Source organism: Saimiri boliviensis, chromosome 3, assembly GCF_048565385.1.
Source record: "Saimiri boliviensis isolate mSaiBol1 chromosome 3, mSaiBol1.pri, whole genome shotgun sequence".
NCBI classification, from domain to species: Eukaryota; Metazoa; Chordata; class Mammalia; order Primates; family Cebidae; genus Saimiri; species Saimiri boliviensis.
Window position 1 is genome coordinate 135,424,666 of NC_133451.1, and position 27,340 is coordinate 135,452,005.

The following is a 27,340-nucleotide window of genomic DNA, read 5'->3' on the forward strand; positions in this document are numbered from 1 at the left end:
GCTTTGGTTGCCTGTATTTCTGGAGTATTACTCAATAAGTCTACTCCCACTCATTTTTTACAGAGTTTCTCCAATATTTTCTTTTAGTAGTTGCATAGTTTAAGGTCTTAGTTTTAAATCTTTAATTCATTTTTTATTTAATTTTTGTATGTGGTGAGAGGTAGGGGTCTAGTTTTATTCTTTTGCACATGGATATCCAGTTTTTCCAGCACCATTTATTGAAGAGACTGTTCTTTTCCCAGTGTGTGTTCTTGTACCTTTGTGAAAAATGAGTTCATTGTATATGTCTGGATTTGTTTCTGGAGTCTCTATTCAGTTTTATTGGTTCGTGTGTTTGTTTTTATGCCAGAATGATGCTGGTTTATTACTATAGCTCTGTAGTATAATTTGAAGCCAGGAAATGTGATTCTTTAGTTTTATTCTTTTTGCTCAGGATAGCTTTGACTAATATGGGTCTTTTATAATTTCATATAAATTTTAGATTTTTTCTCCCCATTTCTGTGAAGAACGTCATTGGTATTTTGGTAGGGATTGCATTGAATCTGTAGGTTGCTTATGGTAGTATGGACATTTTAACAATATTGATCCTTCCAATCCACGAACATGAAATATCTTTTCCTTTTCTGTGAATCCTCAATTTATTTTCAACAATCTTTTATAGTTTTCATTGCAGAAGTCTTTCACTTCTTTGGTTAATTCCTAGGTATTTTATTTTATTTGTAGCTGTCGTAAAGGGGATTACTTCCTTGTTTCTTTTTCAGATTGTTTGCTGCTGTCATGGCAATATGCCATGAATTTTCGTATGCTGATTTTGTATCCTGCAACTACTGAATTTGCTTTTCAGTTTTAATATTTTTTTGAAGGAGTCTTTAGGTTTTTCCAAATATAAGATTATATCGTCTGCAAACAAGAATGATTTGACTTCTTCCTTTCAAATTTGGATGTCCTTTATTTCGTTCTCTTGTCTGGTTTCTCTAGCTAGACATCCAGTGCTATGTTGAGTAGCAGTGGTGAAAATGGGCATCTTTGTCATATTCAGATCTTAGAAGAAAAGCTTTTAGTTTTTCCCCATTCAGTATGATAACTAGCTGTGAGTCTGTCATATATGACTTTTATTGTGCTGAGGTATGTTTCTTCCATACCCAGTTTGTTGAAGGTGTTTATCATGAAGAGATGTTGAATTTTATCAATTGCTTTTTCAACATGAATTGAAATAATAATATGATCCTTTATTCTGTTGACATGATGTATCACATCTATTGGTTTATGTAAGTTGAACCATTCTTGCATCCCTGGGATGAATCCCACTTGGTCATGATAAATGATCTTTTTAATATGTTGTTGAATTGGTTTGCTAGTATTTTGTTGAGGATTTTTGCATCAGTGTTCATCAGAGACATGGCCTGTACTTTTTTCTTTTTTTGATGTCTCTTTGTCTGGTTTTGGTATGAAGATAATAATGGCCTTGCAGATGAGTTTGGTAGTATTCCCTCTTGCTCTATTTTTTGGAATAGTTTCAGTGGGATAGGTATTAGTTCTTCAAATGTTTGGTTAAATTCAGCAGTGAAGTCATCAAGTCCTGGGATTTTCTTTGCTGGCAGACTTTTTTTTACAATTTTAATCTCATTACATGTTATTGGTATGTTCAGGCTTTGGACTTCATAATGCAATCTTGGTAGGCAATATGTGTCTATAAATTTATCCATTTATCCTATGTTTTCTAACTTGTTGGTGTATAATTGTTCATAGTAGCCACTAATGTTCCTTTAAATTTCTGTAGTATCTGTTGGAATGCCTTCTTTTTTGCTTCTGATTTTATTTCTTTATGTCTTGTCTCTTTTTTCTGAGTCTGGCTAAATATTTGTTGTATTTATCTTTTCAAAAAACCAACTTTTGGTTCCCTTGATATTTTGTATTATTTTCTTCATTTAAGTTTCATTTATTTCTGCTCCAATCTTTGTTATTTCTTTTCTTCTCCCATTGGTTTGCTCTTGCTTTTTTAGTTCTTTAAGATGCATTGTTAGATTGTTTATTTGACATTTTTCTACTTTTTTGCTGTAGGCACTTATTGCTATAAACTTTCTTCTTTATACTGCTTTTGCTGTATCCCATAGGATTTGGTATTTTGTCTTTCCATTATCATTTGTTTCAATAAATTTTAAAATTTCCATTTAAATTTTTCCATTAAATCACTCGTCATTCAGGAGCATATTTTAAATTTTTCATGTGTTTATTTAATTTCCAAAATACTTTTTGTTATTGATTTCTAGTTTTATTCCTTTGCAGTCAGAGAAAATATTTGATCTAATTTTAATTCTTGTCAATATTTTGTAAAGACTTGTTTTGAGGCCTAACATATGGTCTGTCCTTTAAGAATGGTCCATGTGCTGAGGAGAAGAATGTATATTCTGCAGCCATTGGATGAAATGTTCTACAAATATCTATTGGGTCCATTTGGTCTATGATGCATATTAAGTCTGATGTTTGTTTGTTGATTGCCTGAATTATCTATCCAATTCAGAAAGTGAAGTGTCGAAGTCTTCAGTTATTATTATATTGGGGTCTATTTCTCTCTTTAGGTCTAATAATATTTTCTTTATATATCTGGGTACTCCAGTGTTGGGTGCACATATGTTTATAAACATTATATCCTCTTGATGAATTGATTTCTTTAACATTGCATAACCACCTTCTTTGTCTATATAGTTTTTGTGTTGAAATCTATTGTATGTGATTTAAATATAGCTACTTTTCCTCTTTTTTGGTTTCCATTTGCATGAAATACCTTTTTTTCCAGCTCTTTATTTTCAGTCTGTTTGTCTCTTCATAGGCGAAGAGTGTTTCTAGTATGCAAAAGATCATTGAGTCTCTTATATCCATTCCGCCATGCTATGTCTTTTGTTTGGGGAGTTTAGTCCACTTACATTCAATATTATTATGGATAAGTAAGGATTTTTCTCCTGCCATTTTGTTGTTTTCTGATTGTTTTAGGGTCTTTTCTTTCCTTTTTCTTATCTTCCTGACTTCCTTTTAGTGAAGGTGGTTTTCTCTGGTTGTATATTTTAATTTCTTGCTTTTTTTGTGTGTATTCATTGTATATTTTTTGATTTAAGGATACCATGAAGCTTGCAAATAATATCTCATAGCCTATTATTTTAAACTGATGATAACTTGGCACTGGTTGCATAAACACACAAACAATCAACCAAACAAAGAGCAAACTAATAAAGACTAAACTTCAGGCAGGGTGCTATGGCTCACACCTGTAATCCCAGGACTTCAAGAGACTGAGGAAGGTAGATCACTTGAGGCTAGCAGTTCAAGACCAGTCAGGCCAACATGAGGAAACCCCATCACTACTTTAAAACATACAAAAATTAGCCAGGCATGGTGCAAATATCTGTAATCTCAGCTACTTAGAAAGCAGAGGCACAAGAATCACTTGAACCCGGGAGGCGGAGTTTGCAGTGAGCCAAGATCACAACACTGCACTTCAATCCGGGTGACAGAGCAAGACTCTTTATCAAAAATTTAAAACAGACTACACTGTTCCTTCACTTTCCAACTTTTTGTTGTTTCTATTTATATCTTATTGTACTGTGTTTTGACCATGTCCTGAAAAGTTCTTGTAGTTACTACTTTTGGTTGGTTCATTATTTAGTCTTTCTACTTAGGACAAGAATAGTTTACACACCACAGTTACAGTTATAATAGTCTATGGTTTTCTGTGTACTATTACCAGTGAGTTTTGTACTTTCAGATGATTTCTTATTGCTCATTAATGTCCCTTTCTGATTAAAATACTCCATGTAGGATTTCCTGTAGGACAGGTCTGGTGTTGATGAAATCCCTCACCTTTTTTTTTTGTCTAGGAAAGTTTTTATTTATCCTTCATATTTGAATGATATTTTCACTGAGTATAGTATTCTAGGACAAAAGTTTATTTCTTAAGAACTTTAAATGTGTCATGCCATTCTCTCTTTTCCTGTAAGGTTTCCACTGAAAACTCTGCTTCCAGATGTATTGGAGCTCCATTGCATGTTGTTGCCTTTCTTGTGCTGCTTTTAGGATCCTTTCTTTATCCTTGATCTTTGGGAGTTTTTTAAATGTCATAAGGTAGTCTTCTTGGGGTTAAAACTGCTTGGTGTTGTAAAATTTTCTTGTACTTATATTGGTATCTTTCTCTAGGTTTGGGGAGTTCTCTGTTATCATACCTTTGAATAAACTTTCTACTCTTACCTCTTTCTCTACTTTCCCTTCAAGGCCAATAACTCTTAGAATTGCCCTTTTGAGGCTATTTTCTAGATCTTGTAGATGTACTTTATTCTTTTTTATCCTTTTTTCTTTTGTCTCCTCTGTCAAATAGCCTTCTTTCAAGCTCACTAATTCTTTCTTCTGCTTGATCTGTTCTATTGCTGAGACTGTAATGCATTCTTCAGTATGTTAATTGCATTTTTCAACTTCAGAATTTCTGCTTGATTTTTTTCAATTATTTCAATCTCTGAAAAACTTATCTGATAGGATTCAGAACTCCCATGCTGTGTTATCTTGAAATTCTTTGAGTTTTCTCAAAATAGCTATTTTGAATTCTCTGTCTGAAAGGTCACATATCTCAATTTCTCCAGGATTAGTCCCTGGTACCTTATTTCGTTCATTTGGTGAGGTCATGTTTTCCTGGATGGTATTGAGGCTTGTGGATGTTCATCAGTGTCTGGGCATTGAAGAGCAGACATTTATTGTAGTATTTACTGTTTAGATTGTTTGTACCTCTTCTTCTTGGGAAAGCTTTCCAGGTATTCAAAGTGACATTAGTGTAATGATCTAAGTTTTTGGTCACTGCAGTCATATCTGCATTAGGGGTTTCCTAATGGAGTGGCACCACCTTGGTGGTCCTGGATATAAGCCAGAAGAATTATCTTGACTACCAGGCAGAGACTCTTATTCTCTTCCCTGACTTCCTCCCAAACAAATTCTTTTGCTCTAGGCTGAGCTGCCTAAAGCTGTGGAAGGGGTGATACAAGAACCTCTGTGGCCACCACCAATGGGACTGCTCTGGGTCAGACCTGAAGTGAGCACAGCACTGGGTCTCATCAAAAGCCTGTAGTAACCACTGCCTTGCTACCACCGATGTTTGCTCAAGGCTGTAGGGCCCTACAGTGGGTGCTGAAGCCAGATAAGCTTGTGTCCTTTCCTTTAGGGCAGTGAGTTCCCCTCAAGCCTAAACGTGTACAGAGATGTTGTCAGAAAACCAGGACTCCTGACAGCAGCTACCTGGTGCTCTATTCTACCACAGCTGAGCTGGCACTCAAACCACAAGACAAAAATCCATCCTTTTCTTCCCTCCCCATTGCATAAGCAGAAGAGTTCCTCTCATATGGCCACCACCACTCCAGGATCATGATGAATACTGTTTGCCTACTGCCAATGTTCACTCAAGGCCAAAGGAATGTTGAGTCCGCTTTTAGTGAATATTGCCAGGCCTGGGATTCTCCCTTCAGGGCAGTAGGCTCCCGTCTGCCTTAGAGCAGTTCAAGAAATGCTGTCCAAAAACCAAGGCCTGGAATCAGTGATTCCAAGAACCTACCTGGTGCTTGGTCCCACTGTGGCTGAGTTGGTACTAAACTGCAAGACAAAGTCCATTTTCCTCTTCCCTCTCTTTTTCTCTAGCAGAAGGGATCTCTCCTCATAGCCACTACATCTGAGAGTATGTCACACCACACATATGACCCATGTGCTGGGTCTCACATGAAGCCAGCACCTCTCTGAGTCTCACTCAAGGTTCATGGTGAGTACTCCTGGCTACCAAGGAGTATTTCTGAGCCCAGGGGCTCTTTCATTAGCAGGTGGTGAATCTTGTCAGGACTAGGTCTTTCCCTTCAAGAAGGCAGATTTCTTCTTGGCCCAGGGTGTGTCTAGAAATGTTGTCTGGGAGCTAGGGCTTGGAATCAGGGCCTCAGCACTCTGCCCAATGCCCCATCATACTGTGGCTGAGCTGGTGTCCAAGTTGCAAGACAAAGTTTTCTTTATCCTTCCCTCTACTCTGCTCAAGTGGAAGGAAAGTGTCTGTCCCGGAGCAATAAGCTGCACTGCCTGGGATTGGGGACCAGTGGTGAAAGTACTCCCTTGGCCACCCTATTTGGTGTCTCAGTGGGTCATGTGCTCCCCCAAGTCCACTGGCTTCAAGCCCAGCACAATTCCTTATCCAGGAATTATAGTCCTTGTGGTCTAGACAACCTTTCAAGTTTATTTAGGACCCCCAAGCTCTTTAGCCAGCAGTGGCAAGGTTTGCTGGAATTCAGGTTCCATCTGCTGAGATGGGAGATTCTCCTATCCCTAGGGCTGGACTAAATGTTCCCTCCATGGGTGCTGGCTGAGTTCTGGCCAGTGTTGCTTTCTGCTGTGAACAGACAGCACTGAGTTCAGTGCAAAGTCACACAATCACTGTGTTCTCCCTCTCTTAAGTGCAGTTTCTCTTTCTTCAGCCCATGGCCACTGCCAGGGGATGGAGAAGGGGTTGGGGGGGGCGGGGTTGTATGCAATTCAAGACTGTCTCTACACTCTTCAGTGCCTCTTTTGGTGATATGAAGTAAACACCAGGTTCTGTGATTGCTCACCTGATTTTTGGTTCTTATGAAGTTCCTTTTTTTGTGTAGATAATTGTTCAATTTTGCGTTCCTTTTGGGAGCACAATCTGTGGAGACTTCTATTTTGTCATCTTGTTCAACCTCCTCATTAATATTTAAGCCAAAATTAGAATAAAACATTTAGTAGAAATAATAAGATTTTGTTTTTGTTTCTAATAGGCATCTATTGTTTGTGGATGTCTGAAGCCTGATTTCAGATTATTTTGAGGATAAAAATGTTGTTTTCATGAAGAGCCACTGCAAAATATTGTAGTTTTATTATTTGGCAACTGAAAACATCTTAAAATGCATTTCTTTAACTGAAATATAACTGTAAATTTTGGTAGATATATTTACTTTTTTTTTTTTGAGATGATTGGAAGTGTTCTGGGCATCTCAAAACCAAAGTTGAGAATTATTCACATAGAAAAATTGTGCAACTTTTCTTTCGGAACACATGCAGGCTCTGGATTCTAGCTTGGTCTGGAGTTCTGGGAGCTAGAAAAGATAATGAGGATGGCTCTTGAGAATTCAGGGAATCTAAAGTCTGAGTGTCAACTTTGGGATGACAGCCCAGACAGGAAATGGTTGGGAAGTGAGGGAAAATTGGCAGCACCAGGTCCACAGGCAAGATGTTGAATCTGATCCAATACTGAAGCAGCAGTGAAAATTCTCCAACTCATGTTTTAAATATAGCCTTCTGTAAATCACAAAATTAGAAATGTAATTGGAACATCTAGAAATCATTTTAGCACCTGCCTTTCTCTAAGTTGCTACGTGTGCATTTTTAAATAATTAAATGCAACAATTTATAATCACTTCTTTGAAAGTTGCCCATTAAAATCTGTAATCCTATTGAAAGCATATTTCAGACTTAATCAATTATGTTTACTTCTCATTGCATGCATTATCTTTATGTTGATTTTTCTGCATATGTTTTTTTTTTTTTTTTTTTGCTAAAACGTATGAAAATAAGCAGTTTTCTGGCTTCTCTATTATTTCTCCAGGTGTTCACAAAATCAAATAACTTTAGAAATGTATACCATTTTCATTTTAAAGGATGATTTTCATCTTTTGGAATTTTGGAATATTATTTTGGAATATTTTGGAATATTATTTTGGAAATTATTTCTTTTGAGGATACATTTTCCATGCTTTGTCTCACATCAGGAATGATTATTTTAAAAGACTTAGTAATATTTCAGCCATTTTTAATGATAGGAAAGTGGTAGAAAAAAATCAACACATTTCTTTTTTTATTATTGTGTTAAGAAAAATACATAACATAGAATTTCCCATCTTGATTATTTCTAAGTGTATAACAGTGTTAACTGTGTGTGCATTGTCACACAGCAGATCTCTAGACATTTTTCATTTTGTAAAATTCAAACTGTGCCCTTTGAGCAATTTTCTTCTGCCCCCCCTACCAACCCTTAGCAAATGCCATTCTACTTTCTGTTTCTAAGAGTCTGACTACTTTAAATACTTATATAAGTGGAATCATACAGTATTTGTTTTTGTAAGTGGCTTATTTCACATAATGTCCTTAAGCTTTATCCATTATGTAGCATATAACAGGATTTCATTTTCTTCTTTCTAAAGGCTGAATAATATTTCATCGTATGTATATACCACATTTTGATTATCTATTCATTCAGTGAAGGGCATTTAGGTTGCTTCTACCTCTCATTTATTATTTTTTAAAATGCTGCAATGAACATGAGTATGCTGATATCCCTTTGAGATTCTGTTTTCAATTCTTGGGGATACATATCCTGAAGTGGAATTGCTGGATCATAAAGTAATTCTATTTTTAATTTTTGAGGAACTTCTGTACTATGTTCCATAGTGGCCTGCACCATTTTACATTCCCAGCAACAGTGCACAAAGGTTCCAATTTCTCAACATCCTTGTCAACATCAGTCATTTTCTGTTTTGTTTTTTTTTTTTTTTTAGTTTTTAATATAGTGGCCATCCTAATGGGTATAAGGTAATATCTTGTGGTTTTGATTTTCACTTTGCTTATATTTAATGATATTGATCATTTGGATATCATCTTTGGAGAAATGTTTGTTCAAGTCCTTTGTTCATTTTTAATCAGATTTTTTTTTCTCTTGTTTAGTTGCAAGAGTCATTTATATACTATGGATATTAACCTCTCATCAAATATATGGCTTGCCGATATTTTCTTCTATTTAATCTGTTTATTGTTTCCTGTGCCGTGAAAAAGCTTTAAGTTTGATATACTCATACTTTCTATCTTTTGCTTTTGTTGCCTATGCTTTTGGTCTTAGATCCAAAGAATCATTGCTAAATTCAAAGTCCTGAAGCTCTCCTTCTATATTATATTAACTTTAGAGTTTTGGCTCTTACAGTGATGTCTCTAATCCATTCTGAGTTTATCTTTGTATATGCTACAAGAAAAGAGTCCAACTTTAGTATTTTGCATATGGATATTCAGTTTTCCAAGAATTGTTTGTTAAAGATACTATTCATACCCTATTATGTAGCCTTGACACCCTTATTGAAGTTCATTTCATCATATTCATGCGGGTTTATTTCTAGGCCTTATATTCTGTTCCATTAGTCTAAATGCCTGTCTTTATTCTAGTATCATACATTTTGATTGGTGTAGCTTTGTAAAATGTTTTGAAGTCAGGAAGTATGAGGCCTCTAGGTTTGTTTAACTTTCTCAAGATTATTTTTGGCTATTCAGGGTCCTTTGACATTCTATGTTTATTTTATGGTAGCTTGTATGAATTCTACCAAAAATGACATTGGAAATTTGGTAGGGATTGAATTGAATCTATAGATTGCTTTTGGTAGTATGGACACTTAAACAATATTTCCTTCCACTTCATAAACATGGGATGTTTTTACAATTACTTGTGACTTCTTTTATTTCCTTCAGTAATGTTTTATAATTTTCAATGTACAAATATTTTACCTCCTTAAGTTTATTCTTAAGTATTTTATTCTGTTTGACCCTGTTTTAAATGGTATTGTTTTTCTAATTTTCTTTTCAGATTACTTGTTGTTACTGAATAGAAACACAACTAATATTTGTATATTGTGTTTGTATCCTGAATTTTGCTGAATTTATTAGTTTTTCTTGTGGCATCTTTAGGGTTTTCCACATATAGGATTAGTCTTTACAGATAATTTTGTTTTTTTCTTCTTTTTAGTTTGCATGCTTCCTCCCCCCCTTTCTCTTATCTAATTACTCAGGCTAGGAATTGTATTACTGTGTTAAATAGGAGTGGTAATAGTGGGAATTCTGGCTGGGCATGGTGACTTACGCCTGTAACACCAGCACTTTGGGAGGCTGAGGCAGGTGGATCACCTGAGGTCAGCAGTTCAAGACCAGCCTGGCCAACATGGTAAAACCTTGTCTCTACAAAAATACATTAGTCAGGCATGATGACAGGTGCCTAGAATCCCAGCTACTCTGGAGGCTGAGGCAGGAGCATTCTTGTCTTGTTTCTAATCTTAGCATAAATGCTTTTCGTTTTTCACTGTTGAGTGTTGTGTTAGCTGTGGGGTTTTTATATATGGCCTTTATTATTTTAAAATAATTTTCTTTTATTTCTAGCTTGTTTTGAGATTTTTTCTTTTTCTTTTTTTTTTTACCCTTAGTCTAAGCATTAATGTTTTGAGTTTTTGCCATAAACCATGTTGAATTTTGTTATATGCTTTTTCTGCATCTACTGAGATGATCATGTAATTTTTATTTTTTGTTCTGTTAATGTGATGTATCACATTAATTTGTTTTTTGTATGTTGAACAATTCTTGTATCCCAGGGACAAGCCTCGTTTGGTCATGGTGTATAATCCTTTTAATGTGCTGCTGGATTCTGCTTGCTAGTATTTTGTTGATAAATTTCGCATATATATTTATCAGGGAGATTGGTCTAAAGAAAACTTTCTTTCCTTTTAATATCTTTGTCTGACTTTGAAATGAGAGTAATCCTGGCCTCAGAAAGACGAGTTTCAAAGTATTCTCTCCTCTTCAATTTCTTGAAAGAGTTTGAGAAGAATTGACATTAATTCTTTAAATGTTTGTTAGAATTCTCCAGTGATGCCATCTTGTCCTGGACTTTGCTTTGTTGGGAGGTTTTGATTATTGACTCAATCACCTTACTAGTTATAGGTTTCTTGAGATTTTCTATTTATTCATGATTCAATCTTGGTAGGTTATATATTTCCAGGAATTTATTTGTTTCATCTAGGTTATCTAATTTATTGCTGTATAACTGTTCAAATTAGTCTTTTATGATCCCTTTGGATTTCTGTGGCATTGGTTGTAATGTCTCCTCTTTCATTTCAGATTAATTTTCTTTCTCTGTCTCTGTCTCATAAGTCTAGCAAAAGCTTTGCCAATGTTGTTAACCTTTTCAAAAAATTAATTTCATTGATTTTTAATTATTTTTCTATTATTTTATTTATTTCTGCTTTAATATTTATTTCCTTCCTTCTACTAACTTTGGGTTACGTTTGTTCTTCTTTCTCTGGTTCCTTGTGTTGTAAGGTTAGGTTGTTAATTTGAGATCTTTTTTCTTTTTAAATGTAAGTGTTTACCACTATTAACTTTCTTTGTAGTATTACTATCGTTGCATCCCATAATTCTTGGTGTTTTGTTTCCATTTTTATCTCAATATGTTTTCTAAATTTTCTTCTGATTTCTTTTTGATATATCAGTAGTTCAAGAATGTGTTAACACATATGCTTGAAAATTTTTTAGTTTTCCTTTTGCTAATAATTTTGAGGTTCATTACATTATCATTGAATGAACTTTTTATTGTTACATAATGTCCCTATTTACACCTTGTGATAGTTTTTAACTTAAAGCCAGTTTTTCCTCATAAAATTGTGGTCACTACTGCACCCTTTTGGATAGCATTTGTACAGAATATTTTTATCTTTTCACTTTCAGCCTATTCATGCATTGTTCTATGTAAAGTGAGTCTCTAATAGGCAGCATATAGCTGGATCTTATTTTTCATTTGTTAGTTTTCTTCTCTTGCTACCTTCCTTCGTGTTTTGTTAATTTTCTTGTGGCACCATTCCTTAATATTTTTCTTATTTCCTTTTGTGTTTCCTCTATGCATATTTTCTTTGTGGTTACTATGAAGATTATATACAATATCTTATATTAATAACAGTTTATTTTATACTTATAATAGCTCAAGTTCAATTACATACAAAAAACTCTGCTCCTTTGCATCCCCCCAATAGATTCTATATTACCAATGTTACAGACTACATCTTTTTATATTTCATATCCATTAGCATTGTTAGTATATTTTTATTATTTTATCTTTTAAATTCTATACCACAATAAAAGTGATTTTTCATCACTATTACCATATGATATTTACCTTTACAAGAGCTGTGTATTTTTTGTGTGTGTTTTCATTTGCTGTCTAGTGTCATTTTGTTTCAACTTGGAAGACTTGCTTTCTCATATTTTGTAAGGCGGGTTTAGTAGAGTTGAAATCCCTCAAACTTTGTTTATCTAGGAAAGTCACCTCTCCTTCATTTATGAAGGACAGTTTTGGAAGACATGGTATTCTTGGTTAGCAATTTTCTTTCTTTCAGCCTTTTGAGTATATCATCCTTCTCCCTTCTGATCTCTACTGTCTCTGGTGAGAAATCCACTTAATTTTATGGTAGTTCCCTTATTCTGGATGAGTCACTTTTTCTCCTTTTTTTTTTTTTTTTAAGATTTTTCTCAACATTTACAGTTGGCTTTTAATCTGTTTTTATGTAGAGCTCTTTGGATATATCCTGTGTATAGTCCTTTGAGTATTGTGAAAATGGTTGTCTATTTTCCTCCTGAGATTTGGGGACTTTTTGGCCGTTGTTTCTGCAAATAAGCTCTTTACTCATTGTCCTTTATTTCTCTCTTCTCCTTTGGAAACTTTCATAATGAATAAATTGGTTCACTTGATGATGTCCCATGAGTTCTTTAGGCTTTCTTTACTTTTCTTCATTCTTTTTTTCTTCTTGTTCCTCTAACTTGATAATTCCAAATGATCTGTCTTCAAGTCCACTGATTCTTCTGTTTGATTAAGTCTTCTGTTAAGTCCAGAGCCCTCTGGTGAATTTTTCAATTCAGTTATTTTATTCTTCAGCTCCATAATTTCTGGGGTTTTAAAAATTAGTTTCTATCTCTTTATTGATATTCTCACTTAGTTCATGCAGTTTTCCTGATTTCATTTGATTGTCTGTTTGTGTTCTCTTATAGTGCGTTGAGTTTCTTTATAATGATTATTTTGAATTCTTTTTTTTTTTTTTTTGTGACCCAAGTCTCACTCTGTCACCCAGGGTGGAGCACAGTGGTGCAATCTCAGCTCACTGCAGCCTCCACCTGCTAGGATCAAGTGATTCTCCTGCCTTAGCTTACTCTCCTGAGTAATTGTGAGTACAGGCACCTGCCACCACACCCAGCTAATTTTCATATTTTTGATAGAGATGGGATTTTGTTATGTTGGCCAAGCTAGTCTTGAACTCCTGACCTCAGGTGATTTGCCCACCTCGGCATCCTAAAATGGTGGGATTAGAGGCATGAACAACTGTACCTGGCCCTGAATTCTTTGTTAAGTAATTTATAGATCTGTTTCTTCAGGTCAGCACCTGGAGATTTATTTTATTCTATTGATTCAGCCATGTTGTATTTCTTCATATTCCTTATTTTCTTTCTTTCTTTTCTTTTTTCTTTTTGGTGTGATTTGTGCATTTGGAAAAATCACTACCTTTTTAGTCTTCACGGATTGGATTTATGCAGAGGAAGATCTTCACCAATCATCCTGGCTACAGATTCTGGGGGTGTCCTGAACCTTTTCTGGGGATGACTCTTCACTGGGCTTGTGTATGTAACTACCCAATTAGAGAGGTTTGCCAGATTCTTTTTGAGAGTCTTTTAATCTCTTGCTCTCTCTAGTGTCTATCTGCAGTACTTCACATTCTCTGACACTGCATAAGCCACTGAGTTCTCTTTTGTTCTCAGGAGCCCTCAAGCATCCAAAATATGCTGACTTCCCACCAGTATTCTGAGCCAAATGAACACAGAAACTATCTCCACGGGCAGCCCCCACAAAGCTGTAAAGTTCGATGTATATTCTACCCTTCTTTTTACATCCCATTAGAGAAGCTGCAAATTGTGCTTTTATTCCCAATTGCACTGTTGCTGGCTTAGGGGAAGGTCCATTGGGTATTAAATGAAATGTCTACAATGTGACTGTCTTGGTTTTGAGCTTGCCTGGTGTCCTGTGACTTCTTAACTGTTTTTGCAGTTCTCTTGAAGGCTTTTTGGAACATATGTTGTTGTTAAGTCAGTGCCTTTGTGTGCGGCAAGGTCTGGGGTTTCCCTCTGCCATCACCCTAATGTCACTCTAGACTTTTCTTAAGTAGTTGCAATATGTTTAGTTTCAAAGGTTGAATACTTAAGTGATAACAGATCCTTCAGAATCATCCAAATGTTTGAAAATCTGTTTCTCTCAAGTCAGTCATCAATAAGAAAATGTTTGCATAGCTTAGGAATAACAAACACTCTAGAATTATTTACTCATGCACTACTATGCATACAATGTTTTCATAGTTACTTTACCTAAATATTTTCATAATTATTGATTTTCACATATAGTATTAATAGTTATCTAATTATGCTTTTAAATTGCTGTTGTGGGTGGTCAGAGTTTTTTAAACTCTTTTTGTGAAGAAGAAAAAAACAAGAACATTAAATGTTTTACACTTTTTTAATAAGTATTAGACTTGAAGTAAAATTTATAAATGCTTAAAAATGTAAAAGGTAAATTATTCTGTATGTTTCACTTAACTAATTTGAATTGAAGATACAGTGTTGGTTTTCAGAGTGTACCCTTTCTACCTTGATGATGTGAAATGAATAGTAAGTTTTATCTACATGCCCAGAGATAGACTTTTATTTAAAATTTTCACAGTAAGCAGATACCTAGAAGGATTCAAGTCCCTCTAGTTATTTCCTCTTTTTTTTTTTCAAGAGAATCTCCAATTTGGACTTTGTCAGAGGAAGAACATATGCAAACATTTGCAACTCCTTGCTGACTTCAGTGTGTAGTTTGAAGTATTTTCATTGAATGAAATTCTTTTATGCTACAATTCCATTTGATGTTATGAAAATTTGATTTGCACTAAAAATAGGATTGTTCCTTTTATAAGAGAGACCATGTGTAAATTTTCTTTGCAGTTCTGTACTCATCTTTATTATTTTCCGTGCAAGAAGTCACTATGTTTTCTTTTGTAATTGGGCATATAATAAGCACTCTAACTCATGAAAAAAGAAAAACATCAGCAAGATTGTTTCTCTTGTTGGCATAGCTGTTTCTTTTCTTACTGCCATTCTTAAGACTTATATGACAAGGCAATTGAAAAAAAAATTTCCTGTGTTTAGGAAATAAATTGCATCCGGAAGCACAGAACTTTGAGAAGTAGGGATAAAACATATTGTACTCCTGTAAAGGCATATTCCTACCAAAAATGTAAGACATATTAAAAACATGTCTCCCAAAATGCAATAAAATAAACAGCAGATTATAGTGCAATTTGAAAGAGTTCTCAACATGTGTCATGACTTGATTCACCATGATTGATTAAAATCCATTTCTTTGCCACTAACTGACTTCATAACGGTCTTGAGAAGAACAACCATTTGGAAATCCTGATAAATGATTTTTAAACTTTATTACAGTTTAAGTTAAACATAATGTTTATAAAGAGAGTAATATATTCAATATATATTGAGTTTTCTTGCCCCTTTTTCATAACAAATTCTGTTTTATGCCTTTTTTTATAACTGAGTTTTCACTGAAGTTCCAGTTTTACAGGTAATATTACGTACTTATTTCCTTTAATATTTACTGTCATCATTGCATTTTTGAGAGTTAAGCATTAAAAGGCTTCTGGGGAAAACTACTATTTTTTCCAGAGCCTTTTCTTTTTTCTGCTCTTTTCAGTGAAATCCTGTTACAAATCCAGAAAAATATCAATTTGGCTTGGTTTAGGTGTCATTTTTGTTATTACCTCTAGCAAGATGGGTTTCAAGCTGTGATATCTGGGGCCTGTGTATCAGGGTTTAATGAGATGGCTCAGCAAAGATCTTGAATAGGTGGTTTTTTGTTGTTGTTTTCTTTGTTTGTTTTTAACTACTGCAAATCTCACTGTCAGATGTGGTATTATAGCAGCGAGTTATTTGAAAAAAAAAAGTTTTTTTTTTTTACTTAAAAAATAATTGCTGCTGGCCTACAGTGGTCCTGTAGGCAGAGACCAGGATTTTTCTAATCTCTCATGCTAGAAAATGTCAGTGTCCTTTCTCCTCTGTCTCCCTTTTTAACCTCCTTTTTTCTCATATTCATTAAGCATCTACTACATACAAAGAAATAAACTTGCTACACAAAACAACATGTTTTATTCTTGAAAAATTGTACTGAGCAAAAGATGTCAGATACTGTAAGATTCACAAGTATATGAAATTTTTAAAGCTTAACTAACATAGAATTATAAAATATATACAATACAAATATATAGAACATTTCCTCTGCTGTCATGGAACTTAGTCCAATTTAAGCAGGGAGTTGAAATCAGTCTTCAGCTATGTTCAGTACAAGTCCTTAGATGACAAATTAGTAGCACAATCTAAGTGCCAAAAGAGCTGGTAACGAAAGAGAAGAGATTTGTCCTCTCTATCAGAGATTGTAAACAAGAAAACTCAGAATTGGAAGCAGACTACAGCTGTGTTTTGTTTAACCAATATAGTGAGATTTCCCCCATAAATTAAATTATTTTTCAACACTTAGAAATCGAGAAATTTCAAATAAAAATAAATACAAAATTTTGAGCTTCTCTTGAAAAGCACAGAATCTTCAGTATCCTGAAGCTTCCCTTCCCTGCTGGCAGCAATAGGCTGACGGTGAGTATCTGAGACACTTTCTGGCCTCCTTTACCATTTGATCTCTTCATTTGCTCATGCTTCTTGCTTTTACCCAAAGGCATATGGGATGATGAGTCCTGTTCCCTACTCCTCTCTGACCATATCAGCTCCTATTCCTTTTAAATGTTTCCTCTTACTTTTCTCTTGCAACTTGTTACCACTGTCTTATACATGGTCTCTGTGACAGTGTACCCAGCAGCAGGGTAGACTTCTATAGCCTTACCTCCTATCCATCTCTCCCCAGTCAGGACAGCATTCATGCTTTGAACAATAAGTGTCATCCTGTGGGACAGAATGACAGTAAGTGAAAAAGTAGAGTCATTACAAAATTGATAGTCTAGAATAGTTACAGACCTAAAATCAGAGGACTAAGGCCAGTAAGGAACTATGAGGAAGTTTCTTTCTTTTATTTTTTAGAATATATATATTATATTTATGTAATTTTTTCTATGTATACATATTTGGATTTTTGTTTTTAATTTAAGTTTTTATCTTAACAGATTTTTGGGGAACATGTGAGGTTTGGTTACATGAATAAGTTATTTAGTGGTGGTTCTGAGATTTTGGTGCACCTATCACCTAAACAGTGTACATGGTACCTATAGTATAGTCTTTTATTCCTCACTTTCCCCACTCTTTCCTACAAATCCCCAAAATTCATTGTATCGTTCTTATGCCTTTGCATCCTTATAGTTTAGCTCCCACTTATGAATGAGAACATACAATGGTTTTCCATTCCTGAGTTGCTTCACTTAAAATAATAGTCTCCAATTCCATCCAGGTTGCTATGAATGCCATTATTTCATTCCTCTTTATGGCTGAGTAGTATTCCATGGTGTGTGTGTGTGTGTGTGTGTGTGTGTGTGTGTACACCACATTTTCTTAATCCACTTGTTGATTGATGGGCATTTGGGCTGGTTCCATATTTTTGCAATTGTGAATTGTGCTGCTCTAAGCATGCATACACAGGTATCTTTTTTGTATAATGACTTCTTTTCCTCTGGGTAGATACCCAGAAGTGGAATTGCTAGATCAAATGGTAGATCTATTTTTAGTTCTTTATGGAATCTGCACACTGTTTTCCATAGTGTTTGTACTTGCTTATATTCCCACCAATACTGTAAAAGTGGAACCATGAGGAAGTTTCTCAGAAATGGAAGGTGAGTAGGAAACAGGAGGCTAAGGAACAAAGATGAATTAAAAAGAGGGGTGGAAGTGGACAATAAGCACAGGAAAAGAGGCTCAATATCATCAGACATCTTAAAATTAAAACCCTTGTAAGATACTACTACATATCCACTAAGATGGCTGCAATTTAAAAGATTCATAATACCAGTCAATGTGGATGTATTAGTCTGTTCTCAAACTGCTATAAAGATACTTACCCATGACTGGGTTTAAATGTCTCACAGTTCTGCATGGCAGGGGAGGCCTCAGGAAACATAATCATGACAGAAGGGGAAGAGACATGCCTTACATGGCAATAGATAAGAGAGAGCAGCAAGAACAGGGGAAACTGCCTTATAAAACCATCAGATCTCATGAGAACTCACTCACTATCAAGAATAGCATGGGTGAAACTGCCCCCACGATCCCATCACTTACCACCTGGTTTCTCCCTCGACACATGACAGTTATGAGGATTACAATTTGAGATGAGATTTGGGTGGGGACACAAAGCCAAACCATATGATAGAGCAACTGCAATTCTCACATGTTAGCAGAAATGTAAAATGATACAATCATATTGGAAAAATAGTTTTGCAGTTTCTTATAAAGTTAAATGTATACTTATCATAGGTATTTACCCTTGAGCACTGAAAACATGGGTCCACACACACACTTGCCTATGAATGTTCATAGCAGTTCTTTTTGTAATAGCCAAAAACTGGAAACAATTCAAATGCCTATTCAGAGGTAATGAAAAAGAAATTGTGGTTTGTTCATTTAATAGACTACAACTCTGCAATAACAATTGTATGAATTTTTATACACAAAATAAAATGCTTGATTCTCAAAAAATTATGCTGAGCAAAAGAAATTGGATATTGTATAATTCACCAGCATATGAAATTTAAGAGGCAGAACTAATCTAGAGTTATAAAAAGCAGATCAGTGATTTCTTGGGGCCCAAGTAAGAGAAAACTGTAAAAGGGCATAAGAGAGCATCCTGAGGTGTTGAAAATATTCTATGATCATGATACTGATTACACATGTGTATGTAGTTTTGAAGATTCACAGAAGTGCTTATTTAAAATATGTACATATTATTGTATGTAAATTTCATATAAATGAAATTGATTAAGTGAAAAATACTTTTACAAATAAGACAGTCAATCCTAGGAGGGAGACACATGAACAACTAGGATAGGATGAGCAGCAAAGGACATAGAATATTACAAGGACATTGAAGTACTAAGTTGGGGACCAACTGAATCCTTGGGACCCTTCCAGCTGCTGTAAATGACTTTTTGCCTCAGAGCTTCCCATACAGACAGCTGACCTACCCAGTTTGTCTTAAAGGCACTCAGGATCTTCTCTTATATCAATCCTCTCAAAAATTTTGCATTTCTTCATTGCTTCCCCTCACACAAAGTGAAGATCTGCTCATCCACTTATTTTTATAAATAAAATAAATAAAGTTTTATTGGAACAAAGCCACACTCCCTTGGTTATGCATTGTCTGTGACTACTTAATAGCAGATTTGAGCATTTGCAACAGGATTGTGTGACCTGTAAAACCTAAAATAGTTATTATCTGGCCCTTGACAGAAAAATTTGCTGATTCTTGACATAAAGCTACACTTTCTCCCTGGCTCTCAAGCTCTCCCATTCTCTTGCCTACCTCTCTTAACCCTTCTTCCAATTATATTTATACTTTTTATTTAAATTTATTCCCCACTCCTGCCTTATTTGGTTCTAGATCTTATTACGAGGATTGTCTTCTTGCCTCTATCCTTGCTAATTCTTCTTTCATGTTGGCATTTAGTCTGTTTTCATAACCTAAAATGACTTGCTTCTCTTTTGTCTTTCCAAATCCTATACTGAACTGAATTTCTGTTTCTAAGTTAACTCTTGACTGTTTCAAATCTCTCTGAACAATTCTTGAATGACTGCATGTCTTGCAGTTAAGTCGTTGGGTTGCTTTTACCTACAACTAGATCAGAAGCTGCATGAGGGAATATTTCTTTTCTTTATGGCCCTATAGCCTCCTTTCCCACTCCCACCTCCAATGTTTGGGGCAGTGTGTCAAATGTCTTTAATTTGTCCATGTCTTTCCATCTCCCCTCCCACAGTCCTAAGTCCTTGTCTTCTGCTTGGACTATTGGAATATTATCTTAATTGGTTTCTCTGCTCCATTCTTACCCCTCTTTTTTTCTGTTCTCACAGTTAGTGTGATATTTTTAAAAAGTAAATCATATTTTACTCTACTCCTTCAAATGTTCCCATGACTTCCCTTTGCATTTACAATAAAATCTGACTCTCGCTTACCCTGCCACCTCCATCTTCTGCCTCTTCCTCTATTCACTGTGCTTTACCCAACCAAGCCCTTTCCTAGCCCACAGCCTTTGTGGTGGTGGCTCTTTTTCCCAGAATCTTCTTCTTCCAGCTCTTTCTATGGCTTCTCATCCTTTACTGTGCCCAGACCACTCTAAAGTCTGGTGCTTCCCCTGAAAAAGGGGTACTTGCTATCAAGTAACCTTATTTCTCTCCTTCTAGGGGCCTGGCACAATGGAAACTTTTCCATGATTATGTATGTTTTAATGGTTTATTGGCTGTCTCCTTACACCAGTTAATAACCAACATGAGGACAGAGAGGTTTTCTATCTTGTTTGCTAGTGTAGCCCCAGCACCTAGCATGGGATCTGGCTCATTGAAGACAATAAGTAATTGTTGAATAAATGAACAAGTGAAAATACAGTAGGCAAATAATAAATAATCAGTGTTTTTTCTTGTGTTTCCATGGCTTTTTTTTTTAATCCTAATGGAGTTCTTCTTTTACCTAATTTTTGCAGGTACTTCTATTGTAACTGTAAAAGCTTTTGCTCCTGACTCAATACAGGACAGCATGAAATATTCCATTTTTAGTGGAAATGAAGATGGAGTTCTTTCCCTGTGCTCTAACTCAGGTAATACTTCTCTAACCTATAATAGCTTTATTTTCTATTTCATTTAGTGTTATTTCTGCAAAATTTGCAAAGTAGAAATTATCAGAGCTGAACAGTTTAAAAAGTAAGCAAGAAAGAATTTTTAAAGCTGGCCTATGATAAATTATGGGAAATCAAGAACTATTTATTTATTTAATTAATTTATCTATTTATATTCACTAAGAAGTGTATTCTTAATATTTCCAAATTAGACAGTGCCTATCCTCCCCTTCAAACTTTTGAATAAAAATTAGTTTCCACTTACAATTTACCCATCTATTTGGGATAATTGGAGATACAGTACTGAGATCATTGACACTGAGCCTGAATTCAAAATAAGCATACATGTCTAGCCGTAAGGAATGTTCATCAGAGATTCTTGTAATTTGCCACTGAATGCCAACAACGCAACAGAAAAAAAAGGACAGCTGGTAAGGTTTCTATACAGCAGTAAAGAAATTACTTCCAAATACAGCATGTATCAAATTTAGCTTCAATACAACCATTACTGTTTTAAATGAATACCAATTGTTTATTTCAAACATACTTTTTTTTTTCACTAACAGCTCTGTAGTAGATAAACATCTACTGCTTTGTTGTCAGAATTCAAGAATAATGTTTCTAATAATGTCTATGTTGCCATACAAGTGCCTTATTTAATCTATACCAAATGCACCTGGGAAGAATTGAGAGTGGGTAATTCCTTAGGTAAATGTCCGGTCATCCAGGGTGTTGTTATGACCTTTTGGTCCACACAGACTTTGGTCAGCAACCTTTCTGTGGTAGCCTGCTAGAAGTCTTGATCTCATCATCCCATTGTTGCATTAAAGGATGGGTTAGGAAGCCTGTTCACAAAAGGGTCATTTGTGAACATTACCAAGTCTTAATTTTCTTGTAGTCCAGGTGTCTGAGGGTTCAGGGAAAGAAGCCCACATCAGAATGCTTAGGAAGAATGAAGAGTAGCATAGCTGGCATATTTTCCCAAGCTAGCCTGACCCTCTGCCACCGCACTCTAACATGGCCTAGACCTGGTTTTACTTCTTCTACCATCCATCATTAAAATACAGATAAAATCTTCTTAGGATCAGTCCAAAGAGGTCATTCACAGGAACAGTTTTATTTTTTGATTAGGTAATTTATTTACATTGCATTTTAAAATTTTGTTGTGAAATATCTGCCAGATGGTATATTGAAATGTGAAAGACTATTTAATGGACAATGGTAAAATAAAAATTCACACACATGATGGTAGTCCCCCCTTATCCATAGTTTCCCTTTCTCCAGGCTCAGTTACCTATGGTCAACCATGGCCCAAAAATATAAATGGAAAGCTCCAGAAATAAGCAATGTATCCATTTTACATTTCTTACTATTCTGAGTAGTGTGATGAAATCTCACATCATCCTACTCCAACCCACCCAGAAGTAAATCCTCCTTTTGTCCTGGGTCTCCACACTGTACGTGCTCCCTGCCTACTACTCAGTAGCTGTCTCAGTTCTCAGTTTCACTGTTGCATATTGCAGTACTTATAGTCATGTCACTCTTAGGTAACTTAATAATGACCCCAAAGCACAAGTGTAGTATTCTGGCAATTTGGATATGCCAAAAAGAAGCAGAAAAGTGTTTTTGATTTTTCCAAGGGAGGGGAAGTGAAAAGTAAAACTTCTCGATTTAATAAGAAAAGAGAAAAGATTGTTTACTGAGGTTGCTAAGATCTATACTACTGTAGATAAGGAATATTCTACCTGTGAAATTGTAAAGAAAGAAAAAGAAATTTGTGCTAGTTTTGCTATGGCACCTCACAATGCAAAAGTCATGGCCACAGTGCATGGTAAATGCTTAGTTAAGAAGGGAAAAAGCATTAAATTTGTAGGTGGAAGACCTGAATATAAAACGTGTTTAATTTGACAGTAACGTTGCACCAGAAAGCATTGAACCCTCAATGAAGACTTCACAAGGAATCCCCTGAAATCAGTGACCCTAAGCCATTTACGTCAAGTAAGAGATGGTTACACAGATTTGGAAACAGGTTTGGACTGAAAAACACAACGAAAACGTTGCTGCCACATTTCTGAAAAACTTGAAGTCAGTAAGGAGAAAGGAAACCATTGAAAGCAAATCTTTAATTGCAGTAAAACTAGGCTTTTCAGGAAGAAGATGCCCAATAGTACCTACATTCATAAAAGCACAAAGGAAGCAACAAGGTGTAAAACATGGAAGGACAGATGAACTCTGGTACTGTGCAGCAACACTGTAGTACATACGATAAAATCAAGGTAGCACACAAAGTGAAGAACCCACATCCTCTCTAAAACAAAAAAATAATCTGCCTGTGTTCTGGTAACATAGAAAGAAAGGATGGGTGACACACATCTTGTTTATGGAATGATTCTACCAGTCCTTCATCCAAGAAGTGAAAAAAAACTTGAATGAGGAAGGGTTGGAATTCAAAGTTCTATTAGTTTTAGACAATGCACGTGGTCATCCTATGAAAATAGATTGTATTTTTACCTTCAAATAAAACCTCCATGCTTCATCCCCTTGAGCAGTTGGTTTGTCAAGGTCACACACCTGCCTGATATTTGCTCACATTTGATCAGCCATTAATTGAGGCAGACCATAGTCTGGACATAATGTAATGCTGGAAATCATTCACTGTTGCTGACGCAGTAATATTAATCAAAGCTGCAATGCACGAATTAAAACCAGAAGCTGTAAATGCCTGCTGGAAGAACTTCTATAGTGAAGTCATGAGTAATTTTAATGGCTTCCTGGGGATTGATGGAAAAGTTAGGAAAATAATTCACACAGCAAGACAAGTTGTTGGAGAAGGGTTTGTTGACATGCTTGATGAAGAGGTAGAACTTATTGAAGGCCATTGAGAAGTGTTAATAAATGAGGAAGAACTTTTTGAGTCATCTACAGAGAAAGGGAAGACAAAGAAGAAACTAAAGCAGAACCAACAATGTAGACATTACTGAAATTTGCTGAAATGTTTCAAATCACACAGATATGAAAATATAAAATTATAGAATACAGTCTTCAGATAAACTACAGCACTGAAGTCACCCATATGTTCATAGACGGATTATAACCTCCATATCAACACTTTGATTAAAAAGTAACAAGCTTTGATTACAATGATTTCCAAAAAGTTTTGGCAAAAAAAAAATGCAAATCTCAAGGACTCCTCACCATCAACATCATCTGCTTCTGACATCCAACCATCTACATCATCGTGGCTCAGTGATCCAGGACCACTTGAAGCAGATGATGATCCTTCTCCTACCATACCATCAGAAGTTCAATAGTAGCCTACTGCCGTGTCACAATGCCCATGTCATTCACCTCACTTTCCCTTATCATGTGGGCATATTGTTATCTCACATCATCACAAGAAGGAGAAGGATGACTACAATATAATGCGATATTTTGCAAGAGAGACCACATTCACATAACTTTTATTACAGTATAATTGTTCAATTTCATTATTAGTCATTGTTGTTAATCTCTTACTGTGCCTGATTTAGAAATTAAACTTTGTCATAGATATGCATGTACAGAAAAAGGCATAATATATATAAAGTTTGGTACCATCCAAGTTTCAAACATTCACTGGGGTTCTCAGAATACAGCTGTCACAGGGAAGGGGGAACTACTACTGTACTAGAACTTTGGAAAGTCTCTTGTGTGCCCCTTCCTTTTTGTATCTCCTTTTTCCTGTCTTTTTTTATTGTTGTTGTTCAGAAATATGCATACATTGTGGAATTGAGCCAGTTAACATACACATCACTTCATGTCTCTCTTCTTTTATTCCTGAAATAATTAGTAACTTGAATTTGTATTGATCATTGGCTTCTTTTTTCTCATAAATGAAGAGAGGTTCTCTCTATGTTGCCCAGGCTGGCCTCAAACTTCTGAACTCAAGCAATCCTCTTGCCTTGGCCTCCTGAGGTTCTGGGATTATAGGCGTGAGCCACTGCACCCTACTAATCATTGACTTTTTTTGTTATAATTTTTCCACTACATTTCAATTTTTAAACAACATGTCTTTTACTTTTACCTTAACTTAAGCATGATAATAGAATCATGCTATGTACTATGCTATGACTTAATTTCTTTGCTCAACATTTTTACTATGACTTATAGTGCGCAAACAATTCCATGTTAAAGAGGAATAGCAAAGAATGAAATATACCGGCTTGCATATCTCTTGTTAGATTTAGCTTAAGTACTTCGTACTTTTTCTTGTTACGGTAGATGAAAAAAAAAATGCCTTTCCTAACAGTGCTTCGTGTATATATTTCAAACTGACTTTTCTCTTTTGATTTTGTATCTAGCAAATTTGCTAGGTACAAACTAGAGACTGACATTTTTCTGTATATTTGACACATACAATCATATCTGAAAATGACCACTTTCCCCTGTTGGAAGTTATATAGTTATTTCTCCTATTTCAATGGCTAGCCTAGTTATTTTAACATATATAAAGTCCACCATTAATCAATATTCTCTTCCTGAGTAATACAAGAGATTTGCAATGATTGATCTCCAAGTACTCTTATTTCGATTTACCTGCTTTTTTGACCACAATTTTAGTTCTTTCAAATTAGACATTATTAGTATTTTTCAGTCGATTTAGCTGCCTCCTTGCTGATGTCTCTGCTAACCATTCTTTCTTACATCTCAGCTTTTCTTCTAGTATTCTTTTTTTTTTTTTTGAACTATCTCCTTTAGTGAGGATTTGTATAGTAAGCTCTCTCAGATTTAGATAGTCAAAAAATACAGTTATTCAATCCTTGCTTTTAAAATAGTTTTTGTTGGTCTTGTAATTAATTCTAGCTTCACAGTTATTTTTTCTCATCATAGTAAGATATTATTCTACTGTCTCCTGGCATCCCATTGTTGCATTAAGAAGCCAGCTGTTGATCTAAACGCCATTCATTAGTATCTTTTGTTGGAACTACCATTAGACAAATGTTGGGCTCTGTGACTCTCTCTTACATCTATTTTTTATATTTTTTCATCTGTTTTTCTCTTCATTCTAGGGAATTGTATTTTTCATTTCCCAAAGTTCTGTTGGGTTCTTTTTCAACTCTTCTTTGCCTTTGAAAAATAGCTTTTTGTTCCTTGCTCATATTTCCAAGGTTTTGATTTAAACATATGTAATACTTCTGTGTCCAACGATTTCTACATCTGAAGTCTTTGAAGGTTTGGTTCTGTTGTCTATGGGTTTGCTTGCTGTCACTTATGGTTCCTTGTTTCTCTATGACTTTTGTGCTTGTAGACTATGAGCTACTCATTATCCTTGAAAGCCCTTTGAGGATTCTTTGAAGCCTCAGCTGAATATGTGCCCTTAAAGGAGGATTTGCTTTCTTTTCTGCAATTTACCTGGAGAATCATCTGGGAGAAGCTAGTTTAAATTTAATTCCTAAGAGTTTTAAAAGTATATGTAACTTTGATAGTATAGCTATCAGGTCATTAAGTCAGGCTTAAACTAACACATAAGTTTTTTTTTTTTTTTTTTTTTTTGTCTCCCTTTCAATCAACACCACGGTTAAAAAAAAAAAAAAAGTCAAGTTTCTGTGTATCAGATGAAGGAAGATCATTTGATTTGGGTGATTCTGGATCACGGAGCTGTGACGATATCAACAGTTGGATGTCATAAGCAGACAATGTCAGTGGTTGGAGATCTTGATAGTTGGTGATTTTTTTGGCCAAAGCCTTTTGGAAGAACATTGTAATTAGAAATTGTAGTCTCTTTCTTTTTAACTCATCACTATTGCTATAGATTATAATTCTTCTGAGATCACATGAGTGACTTTGATGCTGCATTCCATCTGAGGATTATATTCATAATTTTGTCCTTTAATATCTACCCAATTTGAAACACTTCAGCACATTTCAGTGATGTCCATGTTGCAAATTCTGCTTCAGTTTCAGTGTTGTTTCATTTTTCCTATAATGGCCACTGATTTGGAATATATGTAGCCTTTAAGTTTCCAGCTTTATGCTGGTTTTTCCTATTAGCCCTTTCACCTTCTGTGGGTTCTCACCTTATTTTCCACACCCCATGCAACTATCAGAAATAAATATTAAGATAGAAGGTTGTGGTAAAAATCTTTGGAACAAAAATGTGCTATTAATGCTTGTTAACCTCTCAGGGTTTCTATCTTCATTTCTGTTTTGTCCTCTGTAAAATTCTTACAACTGTAGCAACTCAATAATGCATTTTAATACATACACGTACATGTCTATGCATGTATATGTATGTATATATATCATATATATAATTTATCAAGCATTTTAGTTGTTTTTATCATGAGGATTGGTCAAGTATATAGTTTACCATACTGCTGTCAAGAAAGCTTTTTTAAAAACTTTAATTATGATATTAAATGCATCTATTATGCTACCTTTGACAGATTATCATTAAAATTATATCTAAAATTGTATCTAACTGTATAGGTTTTCTTAATGTATGCATTTTAAACCATAGACCATTTTAAATGCAAAACTCATATATAATAAATCAATAATATTTATCTCTAACAATATAGTAACAAGAATAAAAGTGTGAGAAAACCATTTTATTAGTAATT

The 27,340-nt window shown here is 35.0% G+C and overlaps 1 protein-coding gene across 2 annotated transcripts in view; it reads left to right on the forward strand.

Moving 5' to 3' along the window:
• DCHS2 (dachsous cadherin-related 2) overlaps window positions 1-27,340 on the forward strand; it is a 264,576-nt gene that overhangs the window by 204,194 nt on the left and 33,042 nt on the right. For both annotated transcript variants that reach the window (XM_039479120.2, XM_074396804.1), the window contains exon 14: window positions 20,607-20,720. In XM_039479120.2, the coding sequence (XP_039335054.1) occupies window positions 20,607-20,720 (114 nt within the window). The remainder of the gene's footprint in view (window positions 1-20,606; window positions 20,721-27,340) is intronic.